Genomic DNA, 12,055 nt, shown 5'->3' with positions numbered 1-12,055 from the left:
CCTACATAACAGCTTATTTTTATCAGTTATTTTGTCTTTGGGTCATAATATTTCTCACAGATTTCTGCTTGTTCTAAATCAGATAGAGATAAAGTAGCACAGATTTATAAGAATGCATTAGTGAGAGAGTGACAGCATCTCTCCACTAGTGAAGCTGTGGGTTTTGGTTGCTAAGAAATATATGCTAAAACTTTTCAGTTTCGAAGCTATTTTATTGTTAAATCATAGAACATTTCTGCACTACTGAATGTTTCTGTGTGCACGATCTGCACTCTGCGAGTTACTGTCTGTATGCTTGTACGTTACAATGCAGCAGAGCATTAGTTCAGAAGCGCAATTAACTTACATGTACATACAATGCACTGTTAAAAATATCCATTCAATTTTAAGCATCCGGATGGTATAATCAAACATATTGTGTGGAGCGCTCTCAGAGTATGCATTTATTTGTCATTTTAACTTGTAAACGGAGCGTAAGAATGGACCTGTTGTGCCCTCTATAGGCCAAGATCAGCGACTATAAATGTCCATAAATGTCGACTAGTCTCTGTGCAACCCCTTGTCTCCAACATCTAACTTGTGAAATGAGTAACAGCGCTTTGCTGTGCTGACAATTTAGCTAGTTTTACTTTTTTTAACCTATCCTTCAATAACAGTCTGCATTACACTGGCACAGATTCATTAAGCAAACTGTGATAAATGTGCCACTCAAATTCAGACTGAAATGGATCAGGAATACACTCAGCCTCTTGTTTGTAATGATGGGATTCTTTAGACTTCACATTTTACTGTTGAGGATTAATTATATTCTTCCTACAGTACTGCTTGGGGAGGAAATTCTGCATCCTGAAAGCTACAGTACGTTGTCGTAGAACATCAATCTTTTATTGCAAGTGATAACGGACAATTTGATTGTTTAAGAGCAGATTCAGGGACAGTTGTCATGTTTGTGATGTCATACCGGCTGTTTGGCGGCTCTCTGGAGCGCTGGAGTACAAGGACTGGAGTTGCTTCCTGATCCCAGACGTGACTGAACATGAGGAATCCTGACAGCTAAATTATTCAGATTGACAAGATGGGCGTCGAGGGATTCCAGTTTACCTGCCAGCTGAAAGCCAGAGTTTCACAATGTCATCACAAAATAGAGGACATCCAAACAGGACAATCAAAATACCATAATGCATTGTTATACAAACTAATGTTGACAGAAATCTCATGATACACCATCAAACTGGACAGTGTGTTTTACCCCATCGTGTGGTGAGGTGTCTCTAGTGCTCTTCTGCTGGAGTCCGTGGTCATGCTGGAGCAACAGCAGCTGTGACTGATCTCGGGGAAGCGTGCGGAGGGGTTTTCTGCCCTGAGCCTGATGATGTGGCACACAAACACACAATTAACACACGTCACTAAGACAGGGGTGATGTACAGCATGTCATTATCACAAAACTAACCCTGACGGGGTGATCAGGACCCCAAAAAGAAGTCCAGCTGCTCATTACATGACAAGAAAAGTCACGCATACTGAATGGACATCAAATACTGATTTCAACTGAAATGTGTTATTGTAGAGTAAAATTTATTGCCTGGAACAATAGTCAAATTTATAGCTTAGCGCACACTACACAAATGTATTTGCTGCCATTAACCAACCATTAACCAGTCAAATTTTACTTGGGCTGCGATTCTCAAAAGAATCAAGAGCAAAATTGATTATAGAGACAATTAGTGGCAATGGATCTACGATCTACTTAGGCTTATGATGCTTTTGGAAAATGCATAACGTGTTTATTTTTGTGTCCAAGGACACTATTTGCTTGTAAAATAATTTGATAAATTCATGACATCATGTATCACTTTATTCTATACAACCTATTTAGTTTGAATACATTTTTAGTACATTAAAATAATAAGTATATTTTTTATGTTTTGGTATCTTAAACCCCCAAAATGTCAGGTGGTGCAACCATCTGCACAAATGAACAGACTAAGAGGCTATTTACATGAAACTGTTTTCATTTACACGACAACGGCGTTTTGGGTGCCTGAAAACACAAACTTTTGAAAATGGGAAGTGCAAGTTTAAAAAACGCGAATCTCTGAAGACGATGATGTCATGCACATGCGTATTACGTGTTCAGTCTATAGTGTTTCATCACCATCTAATGGCCTGGCAGCAGAATACAGCATTTTTATTCATTTTCACAGATCCATGTGAAATGACGTCGTCATCGTCTTGCTGCTCCCTCCCCGTTCTGTGATTGGTTCCCTTTTTGAGGGGAAAATCTGGTCCATGGTATCCAGGCTGCCTAGCAGCGTGAATAAAATCACGCTGCGCTCAAGGCAGCATGGAGAAACCCAGGCTAGATAAAATCAGCTACTTTCAAGTATGGGTAGGTTGGTACACTTTCCATGTCAGGTGGTACAACCAATGTAAAGATAGGGAAATGCCATTTTATCATAACCATCTTTATTGTATGTATATATATATATATATATATATATATATATATGAAGAGTTCAGATGCAAAAGCCTCTAAGTGTCATCTGAAATTTTCTTCTAGAATGATCATTTTTATCAAGCTCGTATATTTATGTTCAGTAATTTCACTTAAATGGCAATGAGAATTACCTATTAATTATCATTTAAGTGAAATAACTGAACTTAAATATACGAGCTTGATAAAAATGATCATTCTAGAAGAAAATTTCAGATGGCACTTAGAGGCTTTTGCATCTGAACTCTTCATATATATATATATATATATAAAATAATATATATATATATATATATATATATAGTGTTCCATTCCAGTTGCTATGCATTTGTTGTTTTTTACACATTTTTATTAATGCATTTTTGATATTTATCAATATAAAACATGACTTAGTTGTTATTCAATCACAACCAATTAAATTGTATCTAACCAATCTATTGCACTGTAGGCTCTTCCAGTTCCTATGAATGTGACGTTGTGATTTTCTGTTTTTGATCAATTTACTACTTTTACTTCAATACAGACTGTGAAATGAATAAAAAATTTTTTTAAAAATCAGTATTCAGCATATTCATTGTCATTATTAATGTTGTCAGGTGGCACAACTGATATTCATCAGGTGCATTTGTATACTTGTATGATTACATTTATGTATTTAAAAGTAAAATCGGATGCCAAATATATTAAATTATTAATGCTTACTATAGTTTGCTTACACACAAATATTTGGTTGTACCACCTGAAAAAAATTATTTATACACTTTGAAATGTTATTTAACAATTGAAACGTTGTTCCTGACTCAAAAATATGCATTCCATCCATTTTGAAAATATTTTTTGATCCATTGACCCATTACTACATTTAACTCGGATATCTGATTAGCAAAAAACAGCTGTTTGGCAGAATGTCTGTATCTGAGTAAAATTTCAAGCATGCATAATCAGTCAGTGGAACATGCATTTAACATCTTCAGTGACAAACAAGCATTATCAGGCAGCAGTTGTTTTTAAACGGTTCAGTATTAAAGAAGGCATTTACCTGCTCAGCAAAAAGACTAAGAGACACCGATTCAACATCAGTCCTGTGATGTTCACTGTCTTTGGGCTGAAATCCGAAGAGAATAAAAGACACATTATACCAGAAAAGCAGCAGTGAGGTTTGAGGTTAACATTTAAAACAGTGGCATTTAAGAAAAGACAGCATGAAGGAAAATCAGGTTTTGAACACATATTTAAAATGCTGAATTGCCATATTTTCTGGAAAATAAGTCGCACCAGGTCATATTGCATTGTTGAGAAAAGAAAACACACACACAAACACACACACAGAGATAAGTCGCATTGGTATATAAGTCACATTTTATTATTACATTCAGAAATAATGAATGTAATCAATCCCCCCCCCCCCCCCCCCCCCCCAAAAAAAACATTTACAAACATTTTAAACACTATAATCATGTATTTTAGTTCCCCTCACTCCAGAATCCCTCAAATGTAATGGTATACACAACAAGAATGAAAAATGTAAGTATAAAATAAACTAATTATAGTGCCATTCATTATAAACAACATTTATTATAAACAGGAAGCCTAAATGAATTTGAAGCGAAACTGAATTACTGGCGTGTGGGAAATGAGCTATAGCCTATAAATAAACTTCACATGCCTTACCTTGCCTAAAAAGCACAAACTGAGTTACAGTTGAATGTCAGGAGAGATAAAAACCCATAACATAAAACATTTCTGTGTGAAATCACAGACCAATAAAGTCTAATCCGCCAACAACTGACTTGTTGCATTGACCATTCATTAATGATTTCTGTTAATTTGACAAGAGTTAACGTTACTCCAAGGCAGTGAGAACTGCTGTGAGAAAATCAACTGACCTGACCTTGAGTTTTACTGTCAAATGTATGAAAAAAAAAACTACAGTCCATCATAATCTATTCATTGTAGGGACTGTTTGACAAAACATTCTAATGAAGAGGAAAAATAAACTCGAACCTGTTTCTTATGATTTCTTTTGCTTTTCTCTGTGACATCAGTCTCTTCTTGCCATAACATCTCCTGAAGCTCTGGCCACTGGAGTCCGGTCTCGTGTAACAGCCTTTCCTGGTGCTTTCAAAACACAAACACATTGGCTATGAACTGACTTATTAATTGTTTTTTATTTTCTATATTGTACAATAATTTAAGAAATAACACAAATTGTCTATTTCAGCTTCTTCTTTTGTCTAGATTCCAGCTTTCAGGCCCTATTTTAAAGATCTAAGCGCATGGCGCAAGTGCACTTAGTCCAAATCCACTTTTGCTAAATTAACGACGGGAAAAATGGTCGGCGCTCGGCGCATGGTCTAAGAGGGTTGTCCCTATTCTCTTAATGAGTAATGGGTGTGTTTTGGGCGTAATGTGCAATAAGCCAATCAGAGTCTCATCTCCCATTCCCTTTAAAAGCCAGTTGAGCTCGCGCCATGGCGGAATTTCACTATTCACATGGCGGAATTTGCAAGTGGAAAAACTGAACGCTTCTCAAGAGAGGAAACGGATCTGCTCGTGCGTGAGGTTAAAGCAGCAGACCATCTATGGGACAAAGTGTTTGTGCGTTGTGGACCCGCCTATAGGCACGCTCTATAAATAACAAAAAAAATACTGCGCCATTGACTTTAGACCAGGTTTCAGTTGGTCAATGGCTCAGTCTATTTCAGTTGCCTCAAAATAGCAACGCGCCAACAATGCACCCGAACACACCTGGTTTTCAGACCAGCAGCCCATGGGTGAACAGATGGGCGCAAATGCATTTGCTATTTAAACAACGTGGCGCAGGACATGAAAATGAAAACTGCGTCGGGTTGAAGCTAGCAAAGAACACTTGCGTCGCACCTGGTGCTGCATTGCACCAGGTGTATGATAGGGCCCTTCAAATGTAACAAGGTGCATCCTGGGATGCTGTTTAAATGGCATTGAAGGAGTTTCCATGTATGAACTCTGAACTCAGATATTCCTTCATTTCTGTTTCAACTCATCTGATTTTTAAATGAAAATGATAGGATTGTAAAGAGATTGGTATGTTGGCACAATTTTGATTCGCCTACAAAAGAAATTTCACGGAGAAACTTTCAGGCCAAAGGGTTTTTAAAATCTTGAGAAACAAATTCACTCAAACGTATCCAAACGTTTGACTGCTAACATACAGATTTAAAAGATTTAGATAGGCAGAATGAAAGACGGGGAACTTCCAGTAAACCATGCTACAACTGACTGGACATAAATGTCAAACGCTTGAAAGGACACTGAAAATCCTAAACAAACAAACACTAAACTTGTAACAAAGCCAGGTAGAGTATAACAAAGCGTGTCACTCTACATCTGCGTGATGAAAACATTTTTCTCTGAAATGTGCACATGCACTCATTACACAATCTAATAAAAATAAAATAAAAAAAACATTCATTCTTACATCTTCAAGGCGTCGTCTTTCCTCCTGTTGTTGTTGGATTCTCTTCTGTCGGTCCGCGAGCAGTTGTCTCTTGTAGTTGTCTTGATTATGTACTTGCTGGAGTAGTTGTGTTTGTGAGTTTGTCTCCTGCTGCAGACGCAGGAACTCTCGTCTTAACATGGACTCTCCAGGAAGATTCACTATAGAGCTATATGAGCACAAAGCAAATGATGTGAGAAACCACCAAACCTAAGACCAGGGTGATGCTGAAAACGAACATTTGTACAAAGCATCATGCAGGGCTGTCAGGTTTTTTATGCCATCTGCCATGTGGAGACTACTGACAGAGCACATTAACCCGAGGGGTGACGCACTCACTGACCTGAGCCATTTTAATGGGTCACAAAGCAATTTATGGCTATGTAACAATTTCATTGATTTACAATTATCTACTTTTTGGTCATCGTGGCACAAACATCATTGAGCTGCTTGCTGATGATGCCATTTAGTTATCATTTAGTGATCTACTATAGTTCAACAATCCAAATCTCACCTCTCAAGTCAACATAAAATCCAAACTGACATTTACTTTCCTAATACACTTTTCTGGTCTTATTATCAACGCTTCACCAGTGCATATTATTCCAAAGAAAAAAATCAGCATTTTTTTGCAATCAGGCCAAACAGTTCTGAGCAGGCTGAATGCATTTCTGATTTTTTTTATATGTTTCTGTCGGCTGCATGACAAAACAGTTTGCTTTCTCATGTCTCTAGCTTTAAATATGCAACTTCACTGCATAATGAATGCATAAAAGCAAAATTAAATGGATATAAACTAATGCAAATAGATGGTAACAATCGTGACATAAACATTTGGTTTGGATTTGCGTTTATTTTTGTCACATTGTTTTAACCGCTTGAGGTACTAATGTTAGCATCCTCTTAGCCGAGACGGCAAACATACTGCTGTTCTCCACTAATGCAGCATCTAATCAACAAATTAGTTACTTTGATATAAAAATATTTACTGTAGTGTACTGTATAACATACTGTTTCATTGTCTGTTTTAAATCTGCATCTGAACTGAAGTGTCCCGCTTTGTGCAGAGCACGTGTCAAAACAAACTCCATGAGGTGTCAGTGATAGTTTTTATTTGGCCTCTAGAGGCCGCTCTCGCACTGTATAATGACAGCGGACTCTTCTCAGCCTCTCCAGCAATGGAACCTACCCGGAGAAACTATTGGTATGGATTTGTGCCAACAACCGATTGTTCCAGTAATCTGAAACTGAAATCTGAAATTTCCTGTATTTTTTATTTGTGTGTGTGTGTGCAAAACACTTTATTACCATTGTAAGTGAACCTCAAGGAACATTGAAATAATAACAAAATCCATGTCATGACCCCTTTAATGTTAATCAAACAAAATAGAAAATAACTTACCACTCTTGACTGAACAAATTTTGTAGGTTAAAGAAGAAAATATTTATATTTAATTCATACAGTGAAGACTATGCAGTTTTTTGTTTTGTTTTTACATTTGATTATTCAATTTCTGTACTATACATACATAAAACATAAAAATGTTATTGTGTATTGTGACAACTAGAGATGCGCGGTTGGCGGTTACAGCCGCGGACTCCGCGGATAAACCGCGGATCGGGCGGATGACGTGACGAAAAATAATATTTGAATTAAATTCGGGCGGGTGATGGGCGGGTGGCGGGCGGTTGAAGCAATCAAATGAAAAATATATGTATACATTGTTAAATATTGTTATCTGACTATACCTACATCCAAAAAAAAATTGAGCACACTTGAAATAGTCCATTTTTTACTGCCTGTTGTTTCTTTTGGCATATAAAATAGGCATTGTCTGATAGAGATATCAATAAAGGTTCATCTGTGTCGCAGAATTGGTGTTGTTTCCGATTTCTACAAGCTCAATAACATCCACAGCAAAAAAAAAAGAAAAAAAAGAAAATAGTTGGAAAACTGTGCCCATTAATTAGATGTGCAAGGCAAGCAGGTAAGTTTTTGGGGTTGTTATGGACAATTACAAATGTGAACATGCACTGTTGTGCGGTGAAATTTCATTGAATTTCGGAATGAACAGAGTCAGCGTTTCTTTAATATCGAGGCTCTATAGTTTATTATATGATTGTTAGGCCTGTTGTTGGTATAAAATGAATTGCACTGTGCCTGAAAAAGACGCACTCTCCGCTCTCTTCCTGTGCATTCAAAATGAACGGGAGTCTTCAGAACAGGCTCGTCCTATAGTCGTCACCCTGACATGAGTTAATTAGCCTATAATGTAAATGACTTGTTATTTTATTCGAGCTTTCTATCTATTTGCTAAAAAATAAAGTGAAATAGGCATTCATTAGTAGTAGGCTAAATAGCAGCATGTTGAAATGATGTGCCAAAATGCGTTTTCTATTAGGCTACAATGAAAATATTGTACAGTAGCCTATCAGATAAGGTCAGGTTTGCCGAAGTGCGTTTAATTTAGGCTATTTATTTATTTTTGTCCCTGTGCGCCGATCGGAGACGGAGTTCACTGCTGATATTCTGAGGTAAGAGCTTTCTAGTCTCGCGGCTATCATCAGCAGCGCCTTGCATCGCCCAATCAGCGGATGGCGGGCGGGGTTTTGAAAATTGGTCAAAAACATTGGTGCGGATGGATGGCGGACGGATGATGAGTTTTGTGATGCGGTTGCGGATGAAATAATAGCCCATCCGCGCATCTCTAGTGACAACACTAATGCTGATGCACACACTCACAAACATACACATACAGCATTAATGTTGTCACATTTTTCATTAGTTGGTATAAGCCAAACCTGATGGTGGAAAATAATCTAGTTTGTCTTTTTAATCTTTCATCAAAATGAAATCATTTGCTGTGCTTCTGTAATGGCTCTTTTTATTCCTAGCCCATCTCCTCCCTCCAGAAAGTGTAATATATAGATTGGTGTAATTTCATTTTCAGAAATATGAATTATGACATACCTGGGTTCACCTTCATCTTCATTTATGGCATCATCTTCATCTTCACTTCCACTGTATTCATATTCTGTTCCCTCTGTTAAGATTGGCCACAAAACAGAACTTTAGACAAATGAGGCCAACATTGCAATTCATTAAAACTGCTTTTAATAACACTGTAATTTCAGGCATCTGTAAAAATCCCAGAAGTTGGAAAGTGAAAGAATGCGTAGCCTGAAATCACATTAAAACGATAAAATATTCGAGGACCCCGCCAGTCTAAATCAGAATGTCTATTCGGGCTAAATGAATAAACCATAAGCACATCAACACGTCACTGTGTCTCGTACCTTTCTCTCGTCTCCTCTTCCTGGTTCTGTCCAGATGATCTTTGAGCGTGACGCGTACTTGTCGTTCATTGGGAAGGTCTTTAATGAAGGAATGGCGTAAGAGGGTCTCTGTGGACGGCCTGTGGAGGTAGTTCTTCACCAGACAACTGTCCACAAATGTCAGAAACTTTTTAGACCTTGAGGAGCAATAAAAAACAGATTTACTGCATACATGTCTTCAGTGGGACAGTAAATTTTCAAAATGCTACTAAATACCCTTCAAATACCAGTGGTGGACGAAGTACATACAGTAAATCAAGTACTTGAGTAAAACTACAGATACCCTATTAAAATATTACTTTCAATTTTACTCGAGTAAATGTACAGGGAGGGGGAATATACTAAACACACAGAACTTAAAGGGCCCCTATTATGGATTTTTGAAAATGACTTTTCATGTAGTAATGATGTCACATGTAGTGTAACATAGCTCTAAGTGAATGAAAACATCCTGCAAAGTTTTAAATCTGAAAGTGCACCGTTTATAAAGTTATTGTCTTTCAAAAGTAAGAGTCGACTCTGAGTCAAAAAAATTAATCGTTTTTCAAACGAGTCATAAGCCGTTTCGTTGTGACGTCAAGGCGAAACATTAGCATATTGCGCGCGCAGACACCAGGGAAAACTTGAACCTCAAACCGGCAGCTGATTCCTGTGGATACTGGATAGCATCATGACGAGAAGACGCTGTGCTCTACAATGTGAAGGTAAAGGCAGTTTTTTTTTTCACTGCCCAAGGACGAGCATGTGAAGAATCAGTGGTTAAAATTCATCTTTACCACGATATCACATCAGTATAATCCTAAACTTTTGCTGTGTTCCCTTTATTTCACTGACGACTGCTTCTCAAATCTCAAGAAAGTTCAACGCAGGATTCGCAAACCACTTGCTCTTGAAAGATGGTGTTCAAAATACTTAGTTTTGAGTTTTATAATGTGTAGGTCTCCTGCTAACTGGCTAACTCACATTATTACTGTCTTCCTTAAAACTTCTGCTAATCAGTTGTGGGCCACTATTACCTGAAACTGTGTCTATTAATGCAGATTGTCTGTCGTTCTCACTACTTTGACGAAAGATTAAGCATGGAGCAAGATTTGTTTTACCAACGTTTATGTTACATCAGTCATTCAGGCTAGAGCTCGGCTAAAGAATGCACTGTTATTGATACAGTTTCCACGTGTTCACTGCAATAAATTAGAAAAATACTTGGTAAATAAATAAGTAGGCCTATAAGTAAAATAATTGGTTTGTTGATGGGCATGCACTTGATAATGCTGATGGTGAGGAATTACAGTTGCAACATCTCATATAATGTACCTCAAACTGAGTAGTGTATCACTGAGAAACACTGAGTCCTGCTCGAGTTGTCCTTGCGATGGAGGTTCGGGTTGAATAACTAGTTCTTCCAGTGTTTCATCATTGGACTCACGCTCACATTGATATGGTAAAATCAACGTCATTGTTCGTTACTGTGTTTAGTTTACAGTGTAGGAAGCCTCAGGACAGCTAACGTTGTTATGGCAATGGACGTTTTGGTTTTCGGCGTGGGCGCTGTACGCGGTAAACCAATTACAACAGACCGAGCTGTCTGGCCAATCAGAGCAGAGTAGCTCGCGGAAAGGAGGGATTTAGAGAGATTGATTCATCTGACGATTCGTTTGAGAATCATTGAAAATGTGGTGTTGTGCAAATGTATTTTATGAGAAAATGAAACAGTTTTTTGACTTTTGATGCATGTAAACCTGTCGTAGGAGACTCCAAAACAACATTAGGAAACTTTAAAATAGCATAATAGGGGCACTTTAAAGAGCTTACATAGTTAACAGATCAGTCGGACATCATTATGAATAACAGTGAATTTTCAAATAGCCAGCACTAGTCAATAAGGAAGATTATGCAGACACTTTATTGATCAGCAAGCAAGAAAACATTTTATTTTATTTTATTACCAATACTTGTCATTCACTGATAACTACTATTGATAATTACTCATAATTAAAATGTGCAAACAAGTGAAAATAACAAAATATACCATTTAGTACATAGAAATGAGGAAAAACAAAATGTGTGTTGACAAATACAGTATAAGCATACAATATAATACATAGGGCAAAATGTGTTTACATTGTAAGAAGAACGCTATGCAAACATACTAGTTTTATATCATTTGAATCTGCTACGGAAGCGGGGAAGATGCATGGACATTCATTTGTATTATTTTAATGTTATGTTTAGTTTTTAACTAAAACCTACCCTGTGCAGACAGTAATACACAAATGTGGACATGTCCAAGCATTTCATACAATGGGCTTAAACAGTTCACCCTTTTACAGCAGATTTAGTTAACAAACAACTGAAAGTCGTGACCTAAATATGATATTCTTTTACAACAATAAATCCTAAAATTCAGCATTATTAACTTACTTTTCGCGCCATCAGTCACACACACATTCAAGCTCCAAGAATCTCTCGTTCTTGGCTCATTTTGAGTCAGACTTGTGAATCAGTGAATCATTGGAATCAGTGAACTGTTGACTCCAGAACACATGCAATCGGATCGGTCCAATTCACAAATGAATCGCTTAGTGTGATGTGCGAATCGATCTAACAGGTCACTTGAAAAGAATCAGCCTGTTCACGAATTGGACGGTGCTATCGCATCTTGAGCTGGTGACGATTTCTTCAGTTCAAAATAATGAGGACCGACATGTTTTAATGGAATGTAGTGGACTAAAAAGTATTATATTATGCA

General features: G+C 37.3%; 1 protein-coding gene across 4 annotated transcripts in view; it reads right to left on the bottom strand.

Moving 5' to 3' along the window:
• Window positions 1-12,055, bottom strand: part of LOC311095262 (traf2 and NCK-interacting protein kinase) — an 80,484-nt gene that overhangs the window by 38,491 nt on the left and 29,938 nt on the right. For all 4 annotated transcript variants that reach the window (XM_084133720.1, XM_084133721.1, XM_084133718.1 and 1 more), the window contains exons 10-16: window positions 9,268-9,443; window positions 8,942-9,014; window positions 5,953-6,139; window positions 4,500-4,613; window positions 3,535-3,600; window positions 1,250-1,366; window positions 962-1,108 (exon numbers count right to left, since the gene is read on the bottom strand). In XM_084133720.1, the coding sequence (XP_083989846.1) occupies window positions 962-1,108; window positions 1,250-1,366; window positions 3,535-3,600; window positions 4,500-4,613; window positions 5,953-6,139; window positions 8,942-9,014; window positions 9,268-9,443 (880 nt within the window). The remainder of the gene's footprint in view (window positions 1-961; window positions 1,109-1,249; window positions 1,367-3,534; window positions 3,601-4,499; window positions 4,614-5,952; window positions 6,140-8,941; window positions 9,015-9,267; window positions 9,444-12,055) is intronic.

Source organism: Abramis brama (assembly GCF_963993115.1).
Source record: "Abramis brama genome assembly, chromosome: 13".
In the NCBI taxonomy this organism is placed as follows: Eukaryota; Metazoa; Chordata; class Actinopteri; order Cypriniformes; family Leuciscidae; genus Abramis; species Abramis brama.
The sequence above is the reverse complement of the archived record's forward strand: the minus strand, read 5'-3'. Positions and strand labels throughout refer to the sequence as shown.